Source organism: Chaetodon trifascialis, chromosome 15 (assembly GCF_039877785.1).
Source record: "Chaetodon trifascialis isolate fChaTrf1 chromosome 15, fChaTrf1.hap1, whole genome shotgun sequence".
Taxonomy (NCBI): domain Eukaryota; kingdom Metazoa; phylum Chordata; class Actinopteri; order Chaetodontiformes; family Chaetodontidae; genus Chaetodon; species Chaetodon trifascialis.
Window position 1 is genome coordinate 18,575,236 of NC_092070.1, and position 22,737 is coordinate 18,597,972.

General features: G+C 43.7%; 1 protein-coding gene across 1 annotated transcript; it reads right to left on the reverse strand.

Annotated features, from left to right (window-relative positions):
• Window positions 1–1,381: 1,381 nt before the first annotated feature.
• Window positions 1,382–18,596, reverse strand: s1pr2 (sphingosine-1-phosphate receptor 2). Its single transcript, XM_070981975.1, has 2 exons — window positions 18,182–18,596; window positions 1,382–4,600 (listed from the first exon to the last, which is right to left on the reverse strand). The coding sequence occupies exon 2, from the start codon at window positions 4,466–4,468 to the stop codon at window positions 3,353–3,355; it is 1,116 nt and encodes a 371-aa protein (XP_070838076.1). The 5' UTR covers window positions 4,469–4,600; window positions 18,182–18,596; the 3' UTR covers window positions 1,382–3,352.
• Between the last annotated feature and the right edge of the window lie 4,141 nt (window positions 18,597–22,737).

Below are 22,737 nucleotides of genomic sequence, written 5' to 3' on the forward strand. Positions count from 1 at the left end.
CTACCATTCACCAGATGTTGTAGACAACTGACCAAGCGGAAGCAATCTGAACGTTTACTAATGAGACATATTAGCAATAAATATCTGCATTTGAGATGCTATGTACTTGTACTTTTGAATGAGCGCATTCGATAGATGACACTGTGCTTCTTTTGAATAATAGAGTAGTTGTGTTAGTGCAGGATAACACCTGGAGATGATTCACTTTCCTGTGTTACTGTAATGTATTTTTATGATCCCGATCCTGGCTGGATTTTTCTTTGTTTCTCTCTTGTACATGTAAGCATAGATGCAAATTGGAGCGATTTATATGATTTGATTTCTTAGATTTGTAGCTAGAAAATAATATTAGTAAAGCGTCCTTCAGATCTTGCTTGCTATATGCCCATTTTAGCACAAGGTGGCACTATGTCATTGATAGCCTGAAAAGTCTTCATTGCTTTTTCGGGTCGAAAAATCATGGCTGCGGATCTTCTCTCTGTCATGTTGTGCATGCATATTCAACCTGGCGATACGTACCGTCAGTTGCCTCCAATAAATTCACCCTACACAAATCTATTTAATTAACGCGGCAGTTCATGCACGTGTGTGTGCGTGTGCGCGCGCACACACACACACACACACACACACAATATTTACGTAATGTAATGTAGATTATTTGCAGGTGTGTTTGTTTATGTCCATGTTTTGTTTATTGGTATAAATGAATCCAAACTGTCCTGGTTTGCAGAGACAAAGCCACTCGGGTCTTGTGTGCCGACTTAGATGTTTTTGTGTGTACAACTTCACCTACAGGTTTCTGAGTCTGATGTCATATCCTGCAGGGTACTGGAAAGACTTGGCCATCTTCCCAGCAGTGCAGGCTCCTGGGGCTGATTCAGCCAACATTCCCACCCAGGAATCCTGGACGTCTGACAGGAAACAGGCCCAACTCTCCCAAGGCCACTATAAGTCAGCCTCTCCCCTCACCCCAAGTCTCCCCCCTACCCGAAAACCTCTCCTGGGACCTTCTTTATGCTTCTCTCAGACAGACTAACTTACAAATAGACATTCTTCTTTACCACACCCCAGTTTCACCCTCCCTGCCCTCTGCCCAGCTTCCCATCATAGCCTGGTCTTGCTTTAGCCTTCAAGCAAGTGAACAACTTTATTAGGTAAGAGAGCCAAGATTAATGCCCAGGCAGCATTTGCATGTACAATTCCAGGCTTTCATGTTGAAACTAGTGTTTTCCTGACCTTGTCAGAGCATGTTTGGATTAAATGCTGCATTTTGAATACTCCTCAGCTATAGGCACAATAGAAAGGCATCTCAGGACCTGCAGGTAAGCTACAGCTGCAATTAAATTACAGCTCAGAATTGAACTCAAACACACAAAATGGGTTCTTTCAGTAATTCATTTATTTTTTTAAAAAGGAATGCAGTTAACAATGTTTATGTACCTACATTAGTGTTTCAGATTGTACCAATTTAACACAGGCAGCGTGCTACTGGACACACAAGGCTATTGCACACGAGACGTTCCATACAACACACGTCATACATACTGTACAAAAGATACATACATACATACATACATACATACATACATACATACATACATACATACATACATACATACATACATACTTACATACTTACAAACATACATAGTTATTCATGTATTTATCATAAAAAAAATCATAGGCAACACAATGAAGTGATAGGTACACAGATTAAAACACCTCTCCATCTGAAAAAACTGGGGTAAAAGCAAACATCACTGAAGCTGCCAAAGTGCTTTTCACCATTTCTACTTGGCCATCTAAATACAAAAGTCAATATAAAAAACACTGAGAGAGAAGAGTTTTAAACGTGTGTCTACAGGAAGTAGGTTAGTCTAACCCTGAACAACAGGAACCGGACAATGAAAAACAGGACTTCCTGGATAAAGGAAGTTGCGTGTTGTAGGATGTCAGAACGAGGATGAAGGTGACTTCCCAGGAGGGCAGATCTCCCCCATGCATTTGAAACCGGATCTTCTCCTATTTTGAAGGGGAGGTGAGGGGTCTTTGCTTACAACTTAAGTTGCACGAGGCATATGGTTAGTGAAACCAGGATGTTCACAACATTTTTTTGTTCATGGTGCCATTTAAGACTTCACAGTGAGAGTGACCTAACCTGTTCATCCCATTCTCTGCTTGCCAATGACTTGGTAATGATCAATAATACTGTCAACAATGGGGCGCCTGCCCCAAACACTTCATACATACATTCAGCCTAATTCCCCAAGAGGAAGGCACAAACAGAGACAGCACATTGCTGCTACGTTTCTACAACACTGTCAGGACATTGGTCCCATTAGTCAACGCTGCTGGACAGCTGTCATTGAGTATGATTCATCAGTGCCAACTCACTTCAGGAAATGTGCTTTCTGATGAGGCCTTCCTCTACGGAAACTGTTAAGATACAAAAGACAACAGTAAAAGCAAGTGGGACAGATTATGAGGACAAATGGGGCAAGGGGTGTTAGTGATGGAAGCTGGAGCTGGAATATATCATACACATCAGCGCTTACAAATAAGTTAGAATTTCATGCATTAAATGTATGCAGATTATGTAAGTTTGCTGTAGTTAATCAAATGGTTTAAGCAAGGTTATATAGGGAATATATAGCCCTGGTTTTGTTGAGGGGGCACTCTGTAATTTGGCTTCCGTGGAGTGCAGTGTTGAGTGAAGTTGATCACTGCCTCCAGCTCTGTAAAGACGGAGTGATGAATCTGTAGGCCTAATATATACATATATCAGTAAGTGAGAGTAATGTGGTTAAACCTTACAAGAGGCAAGTGCAACTTTGCAAGCTTTGCACTGATGCATTTCTCGAAAGGCCCAAAACAACTCACTATAACTACGATATTATGCATGTTAGGTTTCTATTTTTGGCTTTTAAAAGGGGTTTACATGTTTAGAAACAAAAACAAGATGACAAACATCGTGTCACAAGCCAAGACAATAGTTTGCAACTCCATATCAATTACTGAGAGTACCCACGAAAAAGCTATTTTCACATTTCTGATAGTTCTCACCTACAAAATCAGTTCCAACATTGTGTTTTTGCACCTGCTGCACAGGTGAATCGATTGAATGCTGATTGTGAATTCACACAATTTTGATTGTAGCAAGAAAAAGTCTGCATTGTAAATGGCTGTCGCAGCCTTGCCAGGCATGTCAGTCCGGAGTGTGCTTGCTTGTTTCTTAGCATCTATCCGCCTCATCACAGCCTCTCTACATGATCTCATATACACATAGGCTTTCCCTCACTCACATACACACACAGACACATACACAAAAGCACTCCAATGTGTTTGCACCATATCAAACACAGGTGGTACAGTCTTGCATGATGGGTGTGGTCTGGTGTTCATGTTTGTTGGTGCAGTGTTCCAGAGAGCTAGAGCTCTTTAGAGGGACCAGACAACGGTCAGAGGGCCGCCCGCTCTGCAACACCCCCCAGCAGCACAACACACGCAGAAATTCTTTTCTCATGTCTTTGCTGCGCAGTGTGTAGATCACTGGGTTAAGTGCTGAGTTCAGAGTGGCAAAGCCAAAAAATATCTCTGCTTTGGAGAGGATAGGGCAGAGTTGTATACTGCAGAATGAATCTAGGAGGAGGATGGTAAAAGCGGGCAGCCAGCACATGATGAAGACACCCAGCACTATAGTGACAGTTTTCAAAAGGGAATAGGCGGCTGCATTGGTTGCTTCCTGGCGACTGGACCGTACAATCAAATAGATTTTCACATAGAGGATGACAATAGAGAGCAGTATGATGCTGAAAATGGTGACAACAAAGAGGATGTACTTCTTTGAGTAGAGTGGCAAAACAGCTGAGCATTCACGGAGGTTGTTGATGCAGTTCCAGCCGATGATGGGAAGTCCTCCGAGCAGGATGGAGGTGACCCAACAAGCTCCTATCAAAAGAAACATGCGGCACGTTTTGGTGGAGCCATACACCTTGACCTTGGTGATAGCAAGGTAGCGTTCCATAGCTATGGCCAGCAAGCTGAAGACTGAAGCTGCCAGAGCAATAAAAGCTGTACCCTCCCGGATGAACCACTGTATAGGCATCAGATCAAAGGTCTTTGACCCTGATAAAAAAATGTTGGCTATGTAGGCCGAGCCTGCCAGCAGGTCAGAGAATGCCAGGTTGCCGATGAAGAAAAACATGGCGGAGTGGAACTTCTTGTTGCGGCAGACAGCAATTAGGACCAGCAGATTCTCCAGGATGATGATGGTGCAGAGGATCACAATGACAATGTTGAGGGTGGTGAGCTGCTTTTTACTCTCAATATGTTTATACATATCCTGGGGTGTCATGTTCTTAGCAAAGGCATAGTAGGAGTGGATCAGAGTCTTATTGTGGTACTGGGAATACTTGCTCTTCATGGTGACAGGGTGGCAGAGCACAGCGGCTTTACGGCAAAGATTCATTCACACAGTGGAGTTGTGGAGAGTGTCTAAGCCGGTAGTCATTCCTTCTAAGGAAAGGACAGGAAGAGGGCCTTGGCCAGGAGGGAGACTGCCGGTCCCACAGTCACGTGTAAAGAGCTCTAAGTGGGTCACCTGCAGACACACAGAAAGGAAGAGAAGACCTTGGTTACTTGTTGCATTAATGAAATGAACTGTGACAAAGCAAACATACATTTTTAGCAAAGCAATGCACTTGTCTCTAGCAAAACAAAGTAACCAGGCAACAACCAGTTTCTCAGTCTGTACAGTAGAAACATTTTTTTAACTTGATGAAAACTCCATTGTAATGCCCCAAAGTCAAAGACTGGAGGCACAGCAATAGACCAGACACCCCTCATTACCAAATGTCCTTGAGGTGGTCTAACAGACAAACAGATTCAAAATAGAAGAGCTTTGAAGTTTACATTTGAAGTAGAGACCAACAATCACACGATAAAATGAAACGCCTCATCGTGAGAGAACACACTGCGCTGACTGCCTCCATTTGTTACATCCCAAACTGAACACCCACGCAGGCAACAGTCGCAGCTTGTTGTGGCCTAAAAGGAATGGGAAGTGATTATCCAAAGGCTTAGAAGGGAGTTGTACATTCTCATAAAGATCTTCCCATTTTCGGATGGCGAACCTGTGCAGGCAGAGATCATCTTCAGGTAGAGTAATAAATACCCTGTGAGGCAGTGTGCTGGTGCTTAGACAAAGGGCTGCACTCACAGTCTGAAGGGGACATTCCACCAACCCTGTCCGAGCACTCGACTGTCAACACACAGCATTGTTGTGGGGAGCGAACCATTCCACTCCGGTGAGCTATCTCTCGAAACTTCAGAATAGCTTGTGGATCAGCCAGACTTCTTCATCCTGACCTGCCCTTTCCAACCCGTTCACAGACATCAACAGCAAATCAAATAACGTACTCAAGAAGGAAAGGTGGCAGTGCCCCGACTGTGTCAGACAAAGCTTTGTATGATTTAATTGCCAAAAATAATAATAAGAAATTCATCATAAACTATTTGCATATGACATTGCAATTAGGGCTGTCAGTTTAACGCGTTAATTAGATTAATTAATTACGCTGCAAATTAACGCGCTATAAAAATCAACGCAATTAATCATGGGTGGCAAGTCAATGCGCAAGCATTTTAAATTTGGCCCTTTGAGTGACCCGTAGGCTGCATCCTACCTGCGCTACTAGTCAAAAGCAGGGTGACAACAGACGTGGATGCGACACCGGAGAGCAAGGCAAGCCTACTTGGACCTTTGAACGGCAAGTTTATTTATAAAAAGAACAAAGATGGGACTATTAACAAGAACGCAGTGATTTGTACCTTGTGTAAAAAAGAATTTTCCTATCACCGTAGCAGCTCCAGCCTGAATTATCATTTAAACGCTGAACATGTAGTTGCTGCTAGTGCCGCTAGTGCTACCGTGAGCTCACTCCGCCAACCCACACTTGCTGAGTTAGGAAAACGAATGAGCAAAGCCACGACAGAAAAACTGACAAACTCAATCGCAAAGTGAGTTGCTGCTGATTGCAGGCCGATTGCAATCGTGGAAGACGAGGGCCTAAAAGAGGCGTTTCAGATAGCGTCATCTGACTCTAATTTCCAGCTACCGTCGAGAACTACAGTGATGAAAAGAATTCACCAGCTGTAATGTGAATGTCAGTGAATTGTAATGTCCTAGAATTCAAATTCTTTATTTGGGGACCTTTAGCAGATATGAGATTAAAATGCGATTAATTAGATTAATTAATTACAAATCCTGTAATTAATTAGATTAATTTTTTTAATCGCCTGACAGCACTAATTGCAATATAAAGTATTCAATACACTATTGATTTTCCACACTGTGTTTGTCTTACTGTGGCCCAGTCATAATAATTACTATACACACAATAACATTATGTCAAATGGTGCTTTGCAGGAATATGTTATTGCAGATTTCTCCACTGTGGGATTTCTAAAGGATTATGTTATTTTACTGTCTGATGTATACGACAGAATACATAAACAAGCTTACTGGTGTGAAATCATGCAGAACACTTTTGACCAAATAAGCTGTAAAGTTTTATAATGACATGCCCCAACCAATTAATAAACACTTTGTGAACCAGCAATGTGGCTTCAGATTACTCTTTTCAAGGAGAAACCTATAAACAAAACAAAGTAAAATGGACTGCAGCTACAGGGCTGAAAACAAAGGAAAGTTGGAGGCTCTGGAAATCTAATTAGAGGTGGAGCTTATGTCTTAAACCTGTCAAAAGTAACAGGATCCCTCTGCAGAGCAGCTCCAGAAGTAATTGAACACTGATGCTTCCACTGCTTGTCTGTGCAACAAGCCTGAACGGCTGCAGCAGCTCTTAACCGGTAACCTTTAATGGAAACTGGGGCTGAACCTCTTCTCCCTTCTGCTGGGCTTTGACTCAAAACCCGAGAGACTGAAAGATGGAGAGGGAACGAGACAAAGCCAGAAAAGAGCATGCATGTGGAACGGCATCTGGACACAAAGGCAGGAATCTGAGACATCACTGTGACATCCACGCACACAAATTCATCCATGTGACGTGTTGCACCACACAGAGCTGGACTCCACACATGCACAGAAATCTACCTTCACACACGGCTGTTTGTGACAGACAAAGAGCAGTGTAGCGGCACATTCCCAGACAAACATGCCGCTTTGACACAGCTGCTATTGGTTGCTGGTAATAACCAGCACACTGTTTCCTCAAGCAGGAACAAAGAACAATAGTCTCCTTCAGTGTGGAGAGCATTGCCCTTCAGCCTTAATAATGGGACGGCGCACTTCCATTTGGCTGCTGCAACTGTATCATAGCAGAAATTTATTTACAGTTGAGCACTTCTTATCAGAAGCGCTGTATCAGGACAGTCTCCACCCCATCCTTTTTAGCTCCATTAATAGACACAAATAGGAGGCTTGAGGCAGAGCACATGTGCCAGCTGCACCAGCGTAATTACATTAGGTTACATTATTGCAGCCTATAATGGTTTTACTATTGGAAAAGTAGGCTGACCTAGACCAGTTCTGTGCCTCCACAGTCTCGTCTGTGAAAAGAAAACACACTGGTTTTGTTTTGCTTCATTTTGGCTTCTCAGCTCTGCCAGGTTGTCCCTGGAGAGTTCTCTCATGTGTCGTGTACACAGCTAAAGGTCCTCCTGTCACCTGCAGTCCCTGTCGTCTGTCATCAAGGGATTTCACTGCGTGTGGGAAACCTGACGGGCTGGTTTGCCTACAGCACCGTCACATCACAGCCCTGCCCTGCCCCTCTACCTGCCGTGTACAATTCCGGTGTTTCCACAGTGATTGGTTGACAGGAGTGCGGACTTCCTGCTATGTAACCCCTCCCGAGCACGTCGTCTAAGTTGTGCCCTGTGCTCGACCCAGACATCACTGTCACACTTCCACAACAGACATAACACATTGTCAAAAACCTTGTTAGGCCATGTCAACCAATGACTAACACAATGAGATAGCAACAGCCACACAAACCTTAAAAACTATACTTCAGTGTACTGACAGAATAGCTTAAGTGCTTTACTAGTAAACTGTCATAGTATATTAAAATATATATATGTTTCATGTTAATATATATGACATGTTAATATTCTAAAAACTGATTAATATTGTAGTAAAATTAAAAGGGTACAAAAATATTAGAATGTTATGCAACCACACTGCTCTAAAGTATGTTAAAATATATTCCTTGTGCATCAAATGTGTTGTAGCATTACCAGTGTACACTTCCAATCAATTCAACTGTATACACTTTTGCAATTAATGCACATGAGCATTAAAGACATATTCAGCGTAATTTAAATCTAATTTGTCTACACTGAGGTTGCATTAATTGCTAATAAAATTAGACCAAAGTATCATTTAAAAACACTACTTTACAACACCATATGTATACATATATAGATGTAGGAAATACTTTAATCAAAGTACTTTTTAATTGGGGGTTTCACAAGGACAGAGAAGATGGAAAATTTTTTTAGTTTACTTGGTTTCATAAACAAATGCGAAAGTAAGTGTGATGTAGGTGATGGTGTAGAGAAGTTACAGAAAGAGAAATAACATAATATCCTGTCTTGATTTCACGGCAAAGCTCAGACGTATCTAGACAAGGTGATGAAAGAAACAAATGTAGACAGAAGGGTAAAACAAGTTTCAAAGAGACGAAGGAAGTCAAATGAAACAGAAAACTTAGACAGGATATCCTATCAGAAAATCTGTGCTGTATCATCACGAAAGCTGTTATCTGTTGCACTTAGGATTTTCACAGCTATGCCTGCTTTTCACAAGCACGGATGAAAACCAAGGCGCCACAGGTGCAAACAGCTGCATATCGAGCCTCCATTTTCTAACGTCCAAAAGGGAGTGATGGTTGCTGCTGAAAGCTGACTCTTGTTTTCTCCTAATCCGAACAAGGGACAGAGTTCTCCTTTCTATCATGGGTCTGACGGCTGCACAAAGCCTCAGGTGTTTTTCCCAGAAACACCTGATAAGCTCCAATTAGCAGAGCGTCTGCTCACTAAAAACCAAGGCAACGCCACCCCATTACACCACCTGCTACCTGTAACACTCTACTTACACCTGGCTCCGCTTTCTCTGGGGTGAAGACCTTGAAATAAAAACAGAGCTCCTCAGTCTGGAAACAGCATGCATGCCCACATTTCACTCACGTGCACAATTTCCCACAAACATTTTGGACTAGATAAGAGCAGTGACGAACCTTGTTATCTTGTTTACATTTAAATTTGTTTACCTAGAAGGATCACTCAAGTTTCGCTGTTAAGCAGTTTGTGGTCTGAAACATCCTGTAACACATTGTTCTCCATTACAGTCCCTGCTCACAAGCCTCTGTAGCAGGTGAAAGAGCACAGCTCCAGTCTCCTTTTTCACAGCATGTTCTCCACAGACTCTGCACTAAAAAGCCAGTAGCATGAGCCTATAACAGACATGTCTCCTTTGTTAGGACTATGATATGAACAAGCGATATATATGTACATTTTCCATTTTAAGGGGATTTAGTGACTTCCTGCGTCCTCTGTGGGACACCAGGCTTTTCTCCTGGAATAGACTCAATTTCTCCTTTTCAGAACACTCACAAGGTAATCCATCATGGATACACAGAACACATCTGCTGCTGTGATTTGTTCTTTCCTGTTCAGTTTAACAGCTGGCAATGGTTATATTAGCGTTAACTCATCTCTAAGAGTGCTTTGCTATAAAGGTTAATGGAATCAGTCTACACCTTTCTTCACCCCTCTGCTCTTGAAACGGACCTACAGTCCAAAAGACAGTCTGTGAGTGCTTCAACCATAATGACCGGCAGAGAAACAGCAATTGCGTGATGCATTCGAGAGCTAGATATTGTCAGCCGAACAACAAAAATGAAGTGAAAACCTCACACAGGATATAATGATCCAAAAAGGTGTTTGAGGTATTTCACCAGCACTTAAAATAAAAGGTGCGAATGTGACGTCATAGAGTGTAGGTACAGTTGAAGAGCTGTACCTACGCTCCGAAGAGGAAAATTCCAACGTCAATGTAGTCAGAACATTTCCCCAATCAAGTGTTGACATGTCAGACTCGCAGCAGAAAACACAACTAATACCACCACATGGTTTCACCACTGCTACCGCAGGAGCTTCAGTTCTAAGGAAATGACTACTGCGAAAGACTGCTTGCCTAAAGAACACACACAATCATTCTCTACACTTTTCCCTTTGCTAAACTGTGACCGATGACATTTTGTACATCCTTGTCTTTGCAGTGGCAGTTCAGTGCTCCTCTAAGTCATCACAAGTCCCTGCACACATGGGCCAGTCAAGGCAGGCCTTTTTTGCATCAAGCAGCTCCATGCCGTCATGCTGTGCAACCGCAAAAAAACACAGGATGGCCCGTCTGGCAGGTGGCTGCTCTATCCATCACTGAGCCCTAGGGCTCTGCGTGTGATATCTTTTCACATCAACACAGCAGCACTATTGATTGTCCGAAGTCAATTTCCAGGAAACAGCATTAACGTGTCATGACGAGGATTCATGTAGCCGCTGTGACATGACTGAGCTGCGTCCCGGGCCTTTAAAGTACCGTGGTCACAGCACAGACTAAACAGTCACGCACAGTAATTCTTATTTAGCAGCATCTCTCTTACAAGGTCAAAATAAATCCTGAACAGTCATTGCTGCCTGAGCATATCTTAAGCGGTCGCTGTTATCTCAGTTTCAAGCCACGCTACAGACAAGTTCACTGATAACACTGGTGCTCAAAACAGTGACGATGAAGATGCACAGCTGTCATGAAGATAAGGTGAGACTAAGCCACAAAAAAACACATCAAGCCAGTCCTACGCTATAAGCGTCACAGTTCCATTACCAGTATAAAAATGCTTTTACTTCAAAATGTCAGGACTCAGCTCACTACTAGATACTACTATACTACTAGAAACTCATAGTTTTCTTTAGCATTCGATAGTCAACATTAAAGCAAAATGTACCTTTTACTTCCATTCTGTCTCATCTATCTGTCTAGATATTTACAGAGGTTCACTGGTATTTCCTAAACACCAGAAATTAAAGTAGTAAAACCCCCGAGAGACAGAGAGTCTGACACATTTTGGCAGTGATTTCACAGACTGGTCTTGTACTCCAGAGACAAAAGCGTGGGCTGAGGATGGAGGAGTGAGCGATACAAGCAAATAAGTCGTCAGGATCTGTTTTGAAACACCAACGGCTCATAAAATTACCAGACAAACTCAGGGTTTTAAGGGGAAGTAAGCGGGCATACAAGAAAGAAGAGAGCCTGTTTCAGTGTCGCGCTCTAACAGTCGAGAAGCAGAACAGACAGAGCGATATGAGATGCAGGCAATATCTCAGTTTCTGTCTTGGAGAGGAAGACAATAGGGGAAACAAATTTAACAGAAAAAAAAAACTTGGCAAAGAAATGTCTGCAACTTGCCAAACCACGTCCAGACATACACAATTCACATCTTCACAGGTTTGTGTCAGTGTCACAATACCTGCATTAGATGAGAGGCAAAGAACAAAACAGTTCCTTTTACTAACAGATTCGACGGTTCCCTCTTGTTCTTTCACTCTGCGTTTGAGGTTTAATTTTAGCTCTAAAAGCAAACCTTCTTCTCTTTTTGTCAGTTATTATGCAAACACAATCACGCTTCATTAAAATGGCATATAAGCTGCAAGATATTAGGGGAGTGGGTGTCCTCAATACATGGGGGTTCATCATATAATTAGGGATTGCCCTTTGGCTCGTCAGACAGTTTGACAGTTTGAGTGCAGCTTCTTCTGAGGGTACCAGTCTGTCAACACAGTTCAGTCAGGAACAAAGACACTTTTTTTTCCCACGTGTTTAATACTGACTTGCTTTGTTTTCTGTCCCTCTCCTCAGTCAGTTCATCTCTGTAACTTTGCAATGCTTTATTTATAGCAGCTGTTCGTGTGCTGCGGCTCTTAAGCGTGGCAGTGAGAGGAGCTGCAGACAAAGAGCTGCGTAAAGAAGGGCATCATACAGCCTCAGGAGCCATAACCCGCATGACCGGCAGACACCCTCCCCCCGAGTCTGCCCCACTGGGGGGTGGGGGATCTCCAAGGGTGGCGCCCGAGAGGCAATTACTGTAATACCTTCACCCTCTGACCATTCCTGTCAACTTAAGTCACTAGCTTCCAAATTATTCATGTTTTTATATCGCTCTATTTTGCAAATTTCCCTTTCATGCTGCTTCCTGATTTGCAGAGCCACACCGACCTCACTCTAACACCCCCTCCTCCCCTCGTATATTTTAAACTTCACCACAGAGATCAAAAGACAAGGCCACAAAGAGGTGATTAAATGCACATCAAGAAGGATTTATTTAGCACACATCTGGGGCAGACATGTTCTTACAGTCCCCTATTAAGGACTTCATTACAGCATGCAGTGTGCCAGCTCTCAATTCAGGAAACTCCGGAGCTCTGCAACAAGAAACTGCTTTCTCAAAACTGTGTATGTGTCGTAAGTCCTCTTGTCAATGCAAAACTGTGTGTGGTTTTTTTTATGTAGCTTTGCTGAAAATAGCACCATTATCATTGTTATCATCAAACACTTGAAGACACATAATGTATTTCTACAGCATGCATGTGCAGACTGCCCTGAGATTTGCTCAGCATGAAAAAGTAATGAAACTGTTCTCAGAATTCACACCTGACATGGAACAGCGGTAAACCACAAATAAAAATGCTTGGCCCGAAAGTGTATAGGTAGCTAGTGTTAACCACATGGTGCATTTAATACAGATGCAGACCACTTGCACACTGGTTGTTGTGACGCAGTAGGAAGTAAGACCAGGTCTGGCTGGTCTGCATCAGAAACCAGGCTTGAATACTTGATTCAAGTTTCAACCATTCTGCCCCTCTCGCACCTTCCCATGTTCTTGTCTTTACAATGAGTTCTCCCCTAATGAATGGCTCTGAACCCTCTTTTAGGTCTCTTTTGTCCTAGCTCCCTGCTCCTATTCTACTCTGTTGCTAGACCTTGAACTCCACCCCTTCTCATGTTCTGTTGCGTCGTTGGGAAAGTGCGAGGTTGCCGTGAGAGAGCTTGTGATTATTTGTTGCATGGCGTGCAAATGAACACCAGGCATGACTGCATACATATATCTATGCACTTGTGCATGCTGGGAGCGTGGAGGGTTGCTGTGACTAAGACACTCGTTTGTTCCACTGATGTTGCAGCGATTTGTAGCGCACTGAACACCATCACAACACAGTCACGGGACAGCATGCTAAAATGAAAGACGCAGCGGAGGAGAGAAGGGAAGGTGCTGGCGACAAAACAAAGCACTGCACAATGGAAAATGATACCATCAACACAGGCTGACACACAGGGGCACAAAGCCACCCTGATTGCTTCTGCCTATAGTACCCACTGATAAGATGATGAATTGATGGAGGCCCTCCATCTCTCCTCGTGGTCCAGCATAAGAAAACAACTCCAGACTCCTCTGGCAAACACAGATCCATTAAACACAGCTCTGTTGTTGGAGAAAAACATGGTTGCCTGGAGAGGGAACATTGTTGTGTCCACAGTCCACAGTTGTTCCTCAGTATTTTATACAATTTAAGAATTCCTTGCTTTGGAGAGCACATTTATTTCTTGAAAAACTCTTGCAATGTCAACATAATTTGGGCTCTCTGGCATGAGGACATCATATCTTAAACTGTGAAAAATATGTGTGCAGGGCCAGTACAGTTACAACCTGCACTAAAAAGACCAGTGAATGGGTGCATGGAAAGAGACTCATGGGTATTTAACATTACAGAGTTTGGAGGGATACAATGTCTGTTTTACTTTCTGGCAACATTACAATATTTAAAAAAGAAAAGGCCCCACTTTAAACAACTTGGCTCTTTATGCAGCTTTGCCAAGCCTTATGCAAGGTTTGGGTACAGTGGTTTGCCAGGGGATATTGTGTAACATACAGGTCAGAAAGTGAGTATTGCTGTGATGTAGCTTTTCAGAGGGTATGAGGCAACAGCTACTTGACTTTGACCTAGACAAGGCCCATCTGAAATGGACAAGTTTGAACAGTTGTCATATTAGTTTGAAGTAAACAGAATCTACTTCCACTCAATCTGTCTGTTGCAATGGAGCAGTCTGGCCTCTGTCATGACCTGGCTTGTGTTCGGCTGGAGGTTAATTCCATTATGTCTTTAAGCCTGGAAAGACTGAAGCTGAGGCCTTTACAGGATAAACAATCTTAATGGCTCTTTCTAACAAAACACCATCACAGTTTGGTATTTTGCCTTATTTTTAAAGTCTGTCAGTCATTAGAAAATCTGAAAGAGCTCATCTGGAGGAGAGACCAAGTTAACTTTCAGTTCCAAAGAAAATGAATGGCTTCAACAGGCTCTCTCTGGCTGCACAGGGCGATTCAAAATCCAAGAAAACGGTCTCCAGCATACTTCTGGATCTGGGGAGGTGGGGTGTTAAAGTAATCCTGTCGAGTTTTCCAGCTGCACAAACAAAGCTCACCGGATAACAAAGGCTTCCAAGAGAGAAGAAGAGAGGAGGAGGAGGTCTTCAAAATCACAGCATCCTCATGTGTACCTGCTCCAAGATCGCTCCAGAGTGAGCACTGAGAATGACCAGAAATCAGGAAACCACGACATGACCACACTGATTAAGCCTGCCGCTAGAACAGACAGTGTGAGGCTGTTCCCATCCAATTCATAAATCACGCTGTATGACCTAAAGAGAGGTTGCAAAGTGCTGCCGATCCTATCCAAAGCCACAGCAGTAACCAGAAACCTTGCATTCAGTCGACTTGTCATTGTCTCTGAAGAATGTGTGATGTTTCTGTCTGTGGAGCACGCTGCGTAATGAAAAATGCCTGTCAGAGCGCTAAAAACCAATTGCAGCTTTAGTTCCAACAGCGTTTTGGAACGGAGGATAGTCCAAGCTTGAAAAGTGACAGAAGAAGAACAGCCTTATCCCTACTCCATAGAGCGTCATGGCATGCTGGTACAAGCATCAGCACCTGATCATGGGGGGTCTTATAGTTTGTTCAAGTCCCTCAAGTGGAAAAGGAATGTAACAGGAGACTTTAAAGCTGATGGATTCTTTCATTGGCTAAGACACCTTCCTAAAATAACCCCAGCCACTATTTCCTCCATCAAATATCCGCTTATGTAAATGTTTATATAATAATCAGAACAGCACTGACACCATCTCCTCGCAACTCAGAAAGATTGTTTTGAAAAGGAGAGACAGATAGAGCAAGTAAGTATGCATGTGCGTTTTTTTTATCTGCCAACAATGAGCAAGCACAACTTTTAGTGACATCGTATCAGTTCTGTTTACAAAAAGGGTAAAAAGCAGAGGACGCCATATTTATTCTCTGATCTCAGACACTCCCAGCTCTTGGCTGTGAATCATAAAGCTACATGATGTCAGCTGTGTGTTGTGACTTGCGCTTCGGCAGCCTGCTAACAGAAGGCGTTTATTTTGCTCCAGCTGCCACACCCTAGGAAAGTGTTTTTCAGGCAAAGAGGGAGTACCAGCTAGAACTCTGAGCCTTAGAACCCAGCTGACTGTCTGCAGAACGCTATTAATATCACAGAGAAAAGCTCAAAAGTCACGTATAAAAACATGCATTGTCTCCTATGATCTGCCAAGGCTCCTATTCTTTCTTGAAAGTTATGTATTGACCTCTGACTGGTTTCATTTAACCAGGTAAAAGCCATTGTGCCTCTGGCTGGTCGCTCCTCTGATCTTTCAGTGCTGTTACCCGCCCGATCTGGCTGAATAAAGTGGTGAGTGTAGTAGACAACAAAAGAAAAGTCAGTCTCCCAAAGGAAAAGCCCTCTCACTGTTTCCTATATGCAGACTGCTCCCAGGACTGAGCTGAAACCCGAGCGTCCGTCAAGGATCTGCACCCCCCCACCCACCGCCCATCCCCGCCTTCAACCCCCTAGTGACCTGCTCCATTAAAAAAGGTCCTGTAAATCCAGTTCCCACCGATGAATTACCATTAATTTATTTATCCGTCCATGCACTTATACATCTATTTATTTTTTCAGCTCATCTATTTGTCTGTATTTCTCACGCTATCCCCGGCAGTCCCCATTGAGAAGGGTCCGATTACAGCAGTCATCTTGCAGAGGAAAACAGGGCCACTGAGCACAGTGAGCTGGGTCAGCAACATACAGATCCTGAACTCATGATGTCATGGGCTGCTAGACTGAGCCAGTCTGCCTGCGCTCTAACATAAAAGATTTTAAAGTCCCTCCCTATAGACTGGTAAGACTAATTCCATGTGTGCTCCATGTCTGCGGAAGGCTTCATGTGCCTGGATCAGTGGAGTGTCTGGCCAATAAGTTGACGCTGTTCACAGCACCCTGGGGTTGCTCTGGCCCAGGCCAAGGATGGTGAAGTGTGTGAAGAAGCCTGGCAGCAGTCAGACCTGGTGGAGTGGCGGGTGTTGTTCTTGTGCAATGAGCCATGTGGTCACATGGGCGAAACACAGACGGCCGGCTGGCTGTATCATGCTTCTGTCTTCAGCCGGTCCAAAGCATGCTGGGAGAACCACCTGAGCTGATAGGCAGGCGTGCACGCCCCAAACAAGCCTAGCTGCTCTCACTCAACACCAGCATCAATGAGCCTGCTGACAGGGCCTTTAACACTTGATAGTACTCTCCTAATACTGCTGAGCGTGTTTCCTCTTCACCCCCTGCTCCTGATGTTATCAGAGCAAGACATTTGCTTAATTCAACAGACTTTGTAGCATCCCTGCACATTTGAGAGTTTGGTTTGTCGTCCTGTTACCTTGGTTGGGGCTTGAGATAATACCACCATAAGCCTTCGCAGTTTCAGACAGCCTGCTAATGAGCGCAACACCGTGCAGACTGAACCAGACCAACCACAGGATAGAGGATGATGGATGGGAGCTTTTATCTGGGCAATAAACATTAGTTCCTCCTCCTTATCATCTTATCTCACCGTGATTTGAGGATTCTCCCACAGCAGGATGCCTCATGACTGGACTGCTAACACCTATGTATCCCTCTCTGTAGGCTTTACTCTTTTTGGGCATGAGGAAACAACATGTAATTGTGTCTGTCTGGCCTTATGGTGATGTTAAGGAAATATAGCAGGCTGACAAAAGATGGCACAGGCCGAAGTCCTGCAAATGTCCAAAACCATTTCAAATTTCACCCACGTCTATAATGCAAATGCATGATATTGTGTGTTAAAAACTAATATATTTTGCTCATTTTAATGTCTGACAACAATATAGGATACTGTAGTGTGTTAAGAGTTTTGTTTGTTAAAGCTCTGTGCTGCCTTCCTCTGGGGAGCACATCTCCAACCCCATGAGATTAACTCCGGTACATGGGGATAATGGGGGCTTTTGTCTTATTAATACATCCTTTCAATACAATGCCTTCTTTAGAGTGACGGATGAACAAGCCTCAACAACATCGGAGGGGTCCGGGGGGGTGAGGGGGGGTGGGCACAGCAGGCTGTACAACGGCTCCTAGGAACTGTGCGTGTGTGTGTGCGTATGAGAGAGAGTGAGTGAGTGAATGTGTGTGTGGTGGCCCCCGCGAGGACGCCTGGGGTGCACGCAGCTCATCTCCAACAACAGCCATACAGACAACGTATGATGCAGCACACTGCACGAGCCCCCCCACCCCCATGATCGACAGCTGTAGCCCTGCGTGTTAATATATAACACCGCACAATGTTATTCATTAAAACACACAGTGTGTTTAACAAACGCAGCTGTCACATGGACTCCCAAATATTCACCTTGGCTGCAGCCAAGTTTCTGATTGTGACAAGAAGAGCAGAGGTGTTGCTTAATGAGGGCGGTCGTGCTGTCATAGGTGTTTGTGGGTCAAACCCACATTTCGAAAATTTAATGGTGAAACGGAGCCTTTCAGTTCATTATTAACCCCTTTGACTGATCACTGGTGTAATGGGGAGAACGGGTATATGAGTGACGGACTTTTTGTTTTTACAGACCAAGAAATGAACTAATTAATGTTAAACTGTATGGCATTTCACAGAAGTGGGGGAGATCCTTTTGTTATGTTGCTGCAGCACAAGCAGACACTCACACTATCAATATTTTGAGAACGTGCCATTACTTACCCCATGAGAGATTTGGTCGAGAGCAGCGAAAAGACGCTCCGACGCATATTTGTCTCCAAATGTCCTCACATGAGTCCACCAGGTCCCACGAATGCTGCGTCAAAGTTCAGCGCTTTCCTCCGCTCCGGGGTCGAGAGGCAACGATGACAATCAAAACTTTGGCGGAGGACTAGACGGCGTGTCTTGTCGCGTAATTGGTAAATCCATACCGGCCTGTGCGCCACCGTGGAAACCCTGCAAAGATCAGCCGAACACGGAACGATTCCAAAAAACGAAAGGCCAAATGAGACTTTTTTTAAAAAAAAAACGGGAGATCGCACTTTCTCTTTTGTTGCTCTAATCCAACAGTCCGTCTGATTGTCCTCCTGCTCTCTGGGAACAACAGCTCCACGGGGCTGTGGAGCGTCAGGGAGGCGCGCGCACAATACGCGGTCACACACACATACACACACACCCACACACGAGAGACAGAGTGTATGGAAACGTCATGTGCCCTTAAAGAGTCGCGAGCTTCAGTATCTAAATAGCAATAAGAAACAGCAATTAATATGGAAAATACCTTTAGAGCCTATTTCTGGAGCTTTTCCTCACCCTGGAGCACACAAATGAAGTCCAGATGTTCCACCTCTTCACTTCCTCTCTCCTAGCATATCCCAGCATGAACCACACTTTGAGTCCGCACTTTTCAACTCATCCTGCTCAGTTTCCACTGAAAGCAGCAGCCAGCTGTAAATGCACATCTACAGCCATATGACCATATACTGAAATGAATACATTCTCCAGTGTCAAAGGAGCATGAAAAATAAACACCAGCATTTGACCTACTCCTACTCATGTGACATTTTCCAAACTACACGGTTTTATTTGTTGTTTCTGATGAGTCATTCCCATATTTTTCACATTTCCCTCTCAGGTCTTGGTATAGGTGTAATAATGAGGGTGAGGTGAAGGTAAGTCTAGGCTTGTTAGTCATCAGGGCTGTGCCTAGACATAGAGTGGGGCAGGTGCTTACTCGATTGAAGGAGCCTCTATCCAACCCCAGAGGAGGTAATAATGTAGTCCCAAGTGGCTATGATGTCATGTGTCTGTGATATGAAGAAGGAGCTGCGTAATGTTGTTATAGTATTTCTTAGTTATCTTACCAAACACCTAGGAGCTCCCCAGCTTCTTTGCTAATGGAGCTTGGATTTGCTTTTGGAACTATGGGTGCACCGTCAAGGTTGGCAAAATGTTCCAAAATTCATGTTTCGTTTCCCAAAACCTCACAATTACACACAGAGCATGTGCTTATGGAAAGAGAAAATCTTTGTTTGTAACAAAAAAAAACTGTTCAGGATGGTGATTCAGTGTGTAAGCAGTAGGTGTATTTCCTAATGAAATGACCACAGCCCAGGAAGCAGGTGGTACTTCTCCAGAGTCACTCATGTGGTCTCAGCTGAATGACATCAGAGCACAACACACAGGGAAAACACCTCACTGCTCATCATAACGTACCTATGGGGGTGAATGAAACATCCACAGCACACCAAGAAACACACCAAGCCGTTCCCAAATGAGTCTGAGGTGCGTCTGGTCTCTACCAAACAGTTTCAACAACTTTGACTCATGTCGTGTCTGCTGATGGTTTACTGGAGGAGAAAGGATCAGGATTGTGCAACAACCACTCTCACCGCACTCATCCCGCCGCCCCCGCGGCAGCAACTGGTATGTGGAAAGTGCTCACTCTGAAGAAAAAGAGAAGAGCAACTTGTGAAAAAAAAAGTAATCAACTTCGCAACACTTCTGTTGGAGTTCCCAAGATCTTTTAACCTGCAGTCTCAGGAGGTGGAAATTTACCAGTTTAATTGTGCATCCTCAAAACTTTTCTTGCTCACTTTCTGTATTGTAAGCTGAAGTGGTGGCAGGTTGAATGAGTAGTGTGTAATGGATGTGTAGTAGTCAGGCTTTATGGACTGACTTCTCACCGTTAGTGGGTTTTATGATGGGACTCTTTCAAGAGCTACTCCACTAAAGCTGCCCCACTGCTGTGTCTCTCACTAGGCTTTTAGGGGAGGGGTCAAGAGCCCTGACCTCACTTCCTGTTGGGGCTCCTCACAAGCATTCCATTGTCTGTGAGAATGTGCATTGGCTCAGGGGACTCTGCACATCTGGCAGCTGTTATTAGCAACCTCCTGTACCCCCACCCCCCGAGGAAGATTACTACATCTGCTGGTGGATGTGCACCTCAAAATAAACTCTCTGGGATAGTATTGTTTCATGAGCCACTGCTGTGTTGCATTTTTTTTTCTCCCTGCCAGCCCTTAAAATGACACTTCAGAAGTCAGTCTCTACAGTAACATTGCATATTGTTGAAGCAATAATTCTACATTTTGGGAAATATGCTCATTTGCTTTCTTGCAGAGACTTAGACAAGATACCACTTTGATGTCTGTCACATAGCAACTGGTTAGCTTAGCGCAGAGACTGAAAACAGGGTGAAACAGCTAGCCTGGCTCTGTGCAGCACTAACAAGAACCGTCTGCCTGCGCCTCCAGTGTTTGCTAATTAACACACTCGTTTGTTCTTGTTTGTTTATTCATCATTTTGCACGGGGTTATGTGTTGAACTGTTTCTTGTCTAGCCAGTAACTTCCTGGAGTCTTCATTGATTTCCTGGCAACTGCTTTTGACCAATGTAAAACCATGAACTGCTGTTTTTACACAGATTGAAACAACTAGACTTAACATGTTAATTGACGAGCTTTAAAGGTTCTAGTAGACAGATTTTGTTTGGACAGAGTCAGGCAAGCTGTTTCAAGTCTTTGTGCTAAGATAACCGGCTGCTGGCACCAGCGTTACATTTATGCAAAGATGACAGTGAAATCAAGCATCTCATCTCACAGTCTGCAAAGAAGAAAAGAAACAAGTTGAAAATTTTCCCTGGAGACGCTAGACAGATGCAAAACTGTCTCATTCAAAGCAGTCAACCAGGCTGTGGCCACCTGACCTAGGTTTGAACTTGGTAAAAGTAGGACAGTAAGTGGGTTTTAATTCAGACTGAGATGAGTGGCGAAGTAGGTAGTGCATCAGACTTACAAAGGGAAGACAATGCATTAGCCACATTATTCATCTTTGTTGACCTTTTTCAAAGAACTCACGACCCAAAAAAGGCAAGGCGGCTAAATATTCTGCGTCCCTACTTTTAGAAACAGGATTACACTGGGGATGTCATTAACAGTACGCTCTAACTGTTCTCAGGCTCTGCGTTGTGTGAGATGGGGACTTTCCATCTGTTGTCTACCCACATTTCCATAGTACATAAAGTTGAACTAGCATTGCAGCGGTCAATATATAATGTATGACATGAGGGCAGCCACTACAGGCCCCACTGTGTGCTCAATGCTTTCATGCAATAAGTCATTGGTGGGTTTCTTGTGTACGTGATTCTATCCAGACAAAACACATCTGAAGATAACAGCTGTTTTGATCCCAAACAGAAAATACACATAGAAAGTAAGTCGTGAGGGAAAGATCCACCATCACTTCCTCATCCAAATACAAAATCCTCCCAGACATGAAAAAGTTTCTGTGAAAACCTTCCTCTTTTCTGCACAGATGCTGGCTAAGATGTGTATTTTTAGCACCGTGAATGTTTGTCAGGTCACATGCATCAGCACTGTCAAAGTCAGTCAGGGCTGATGTGATCCGGATGACATGACTCTCAGAAGATTGTAGCTCACATCAGAGGAGAAGGAAATGAGCACAGTTTGCATCTGAGAAGTTGCCGTCGCACTGTTCCGTGCAACATGACCAGATGCACGTAAGTGACACATCTTCCTCACACTTGAACTGGATCAACATCAAACAATTTTTGCACCAGGTGTGATCGCTTTGCTAGCTCTCCTTTACTTTTACTCACATCAGCATTTGAAAATGCATCTTTAGTTCATAAACAGGAACTGCTGAGGAATAAAAAGTGCTTTGATAAAATCATAACAATCACACAACAATTACAGTTAATATACATACACAGTACTTGTGGCTGCAAAGGTTTGGTTTCCCCTTCTAAGACCGAGCAGCTCAAGTGCTGCCTGGAGTCAGGCGGGCTTATCTCCCTCTGCACTGGGCTTAAGTGCTAGCTGAGCCACATGTCTCTGCTGTTCACAGGTTTAGAGGAAATCCGTCCACCCTGCATTCACTCTTGTGAGACCTGCAGTGTTATCTTACCTTTTATCTCTCAAGCATCTAGCAGCTTTTTTTTTTGTCCTGCACAAAAGAAATTGCATTCTTTTTACATCTGATCTGTTCACCGTGCAGGGATAAAGTCTGAATCACTGTCCACATTCAGGTCACTTTATATCCTCTCACACAAAGGAAATGTAGGCCTCATGTGTCAGTCTTTTAAACACATTGTGTTTTGTGAATTAACTTGTATTGTTTTGGGTCTTTATGTGCTGTATTTTATCCTGGGTGTCCACAACAAAAAACATTTATGTATATGTATCTGTATCTCTGGTGCTTTTTACAATTTTTCATCACTCCACCCCAGTACTGAGGCATCTCTCACAGGAGTATAGA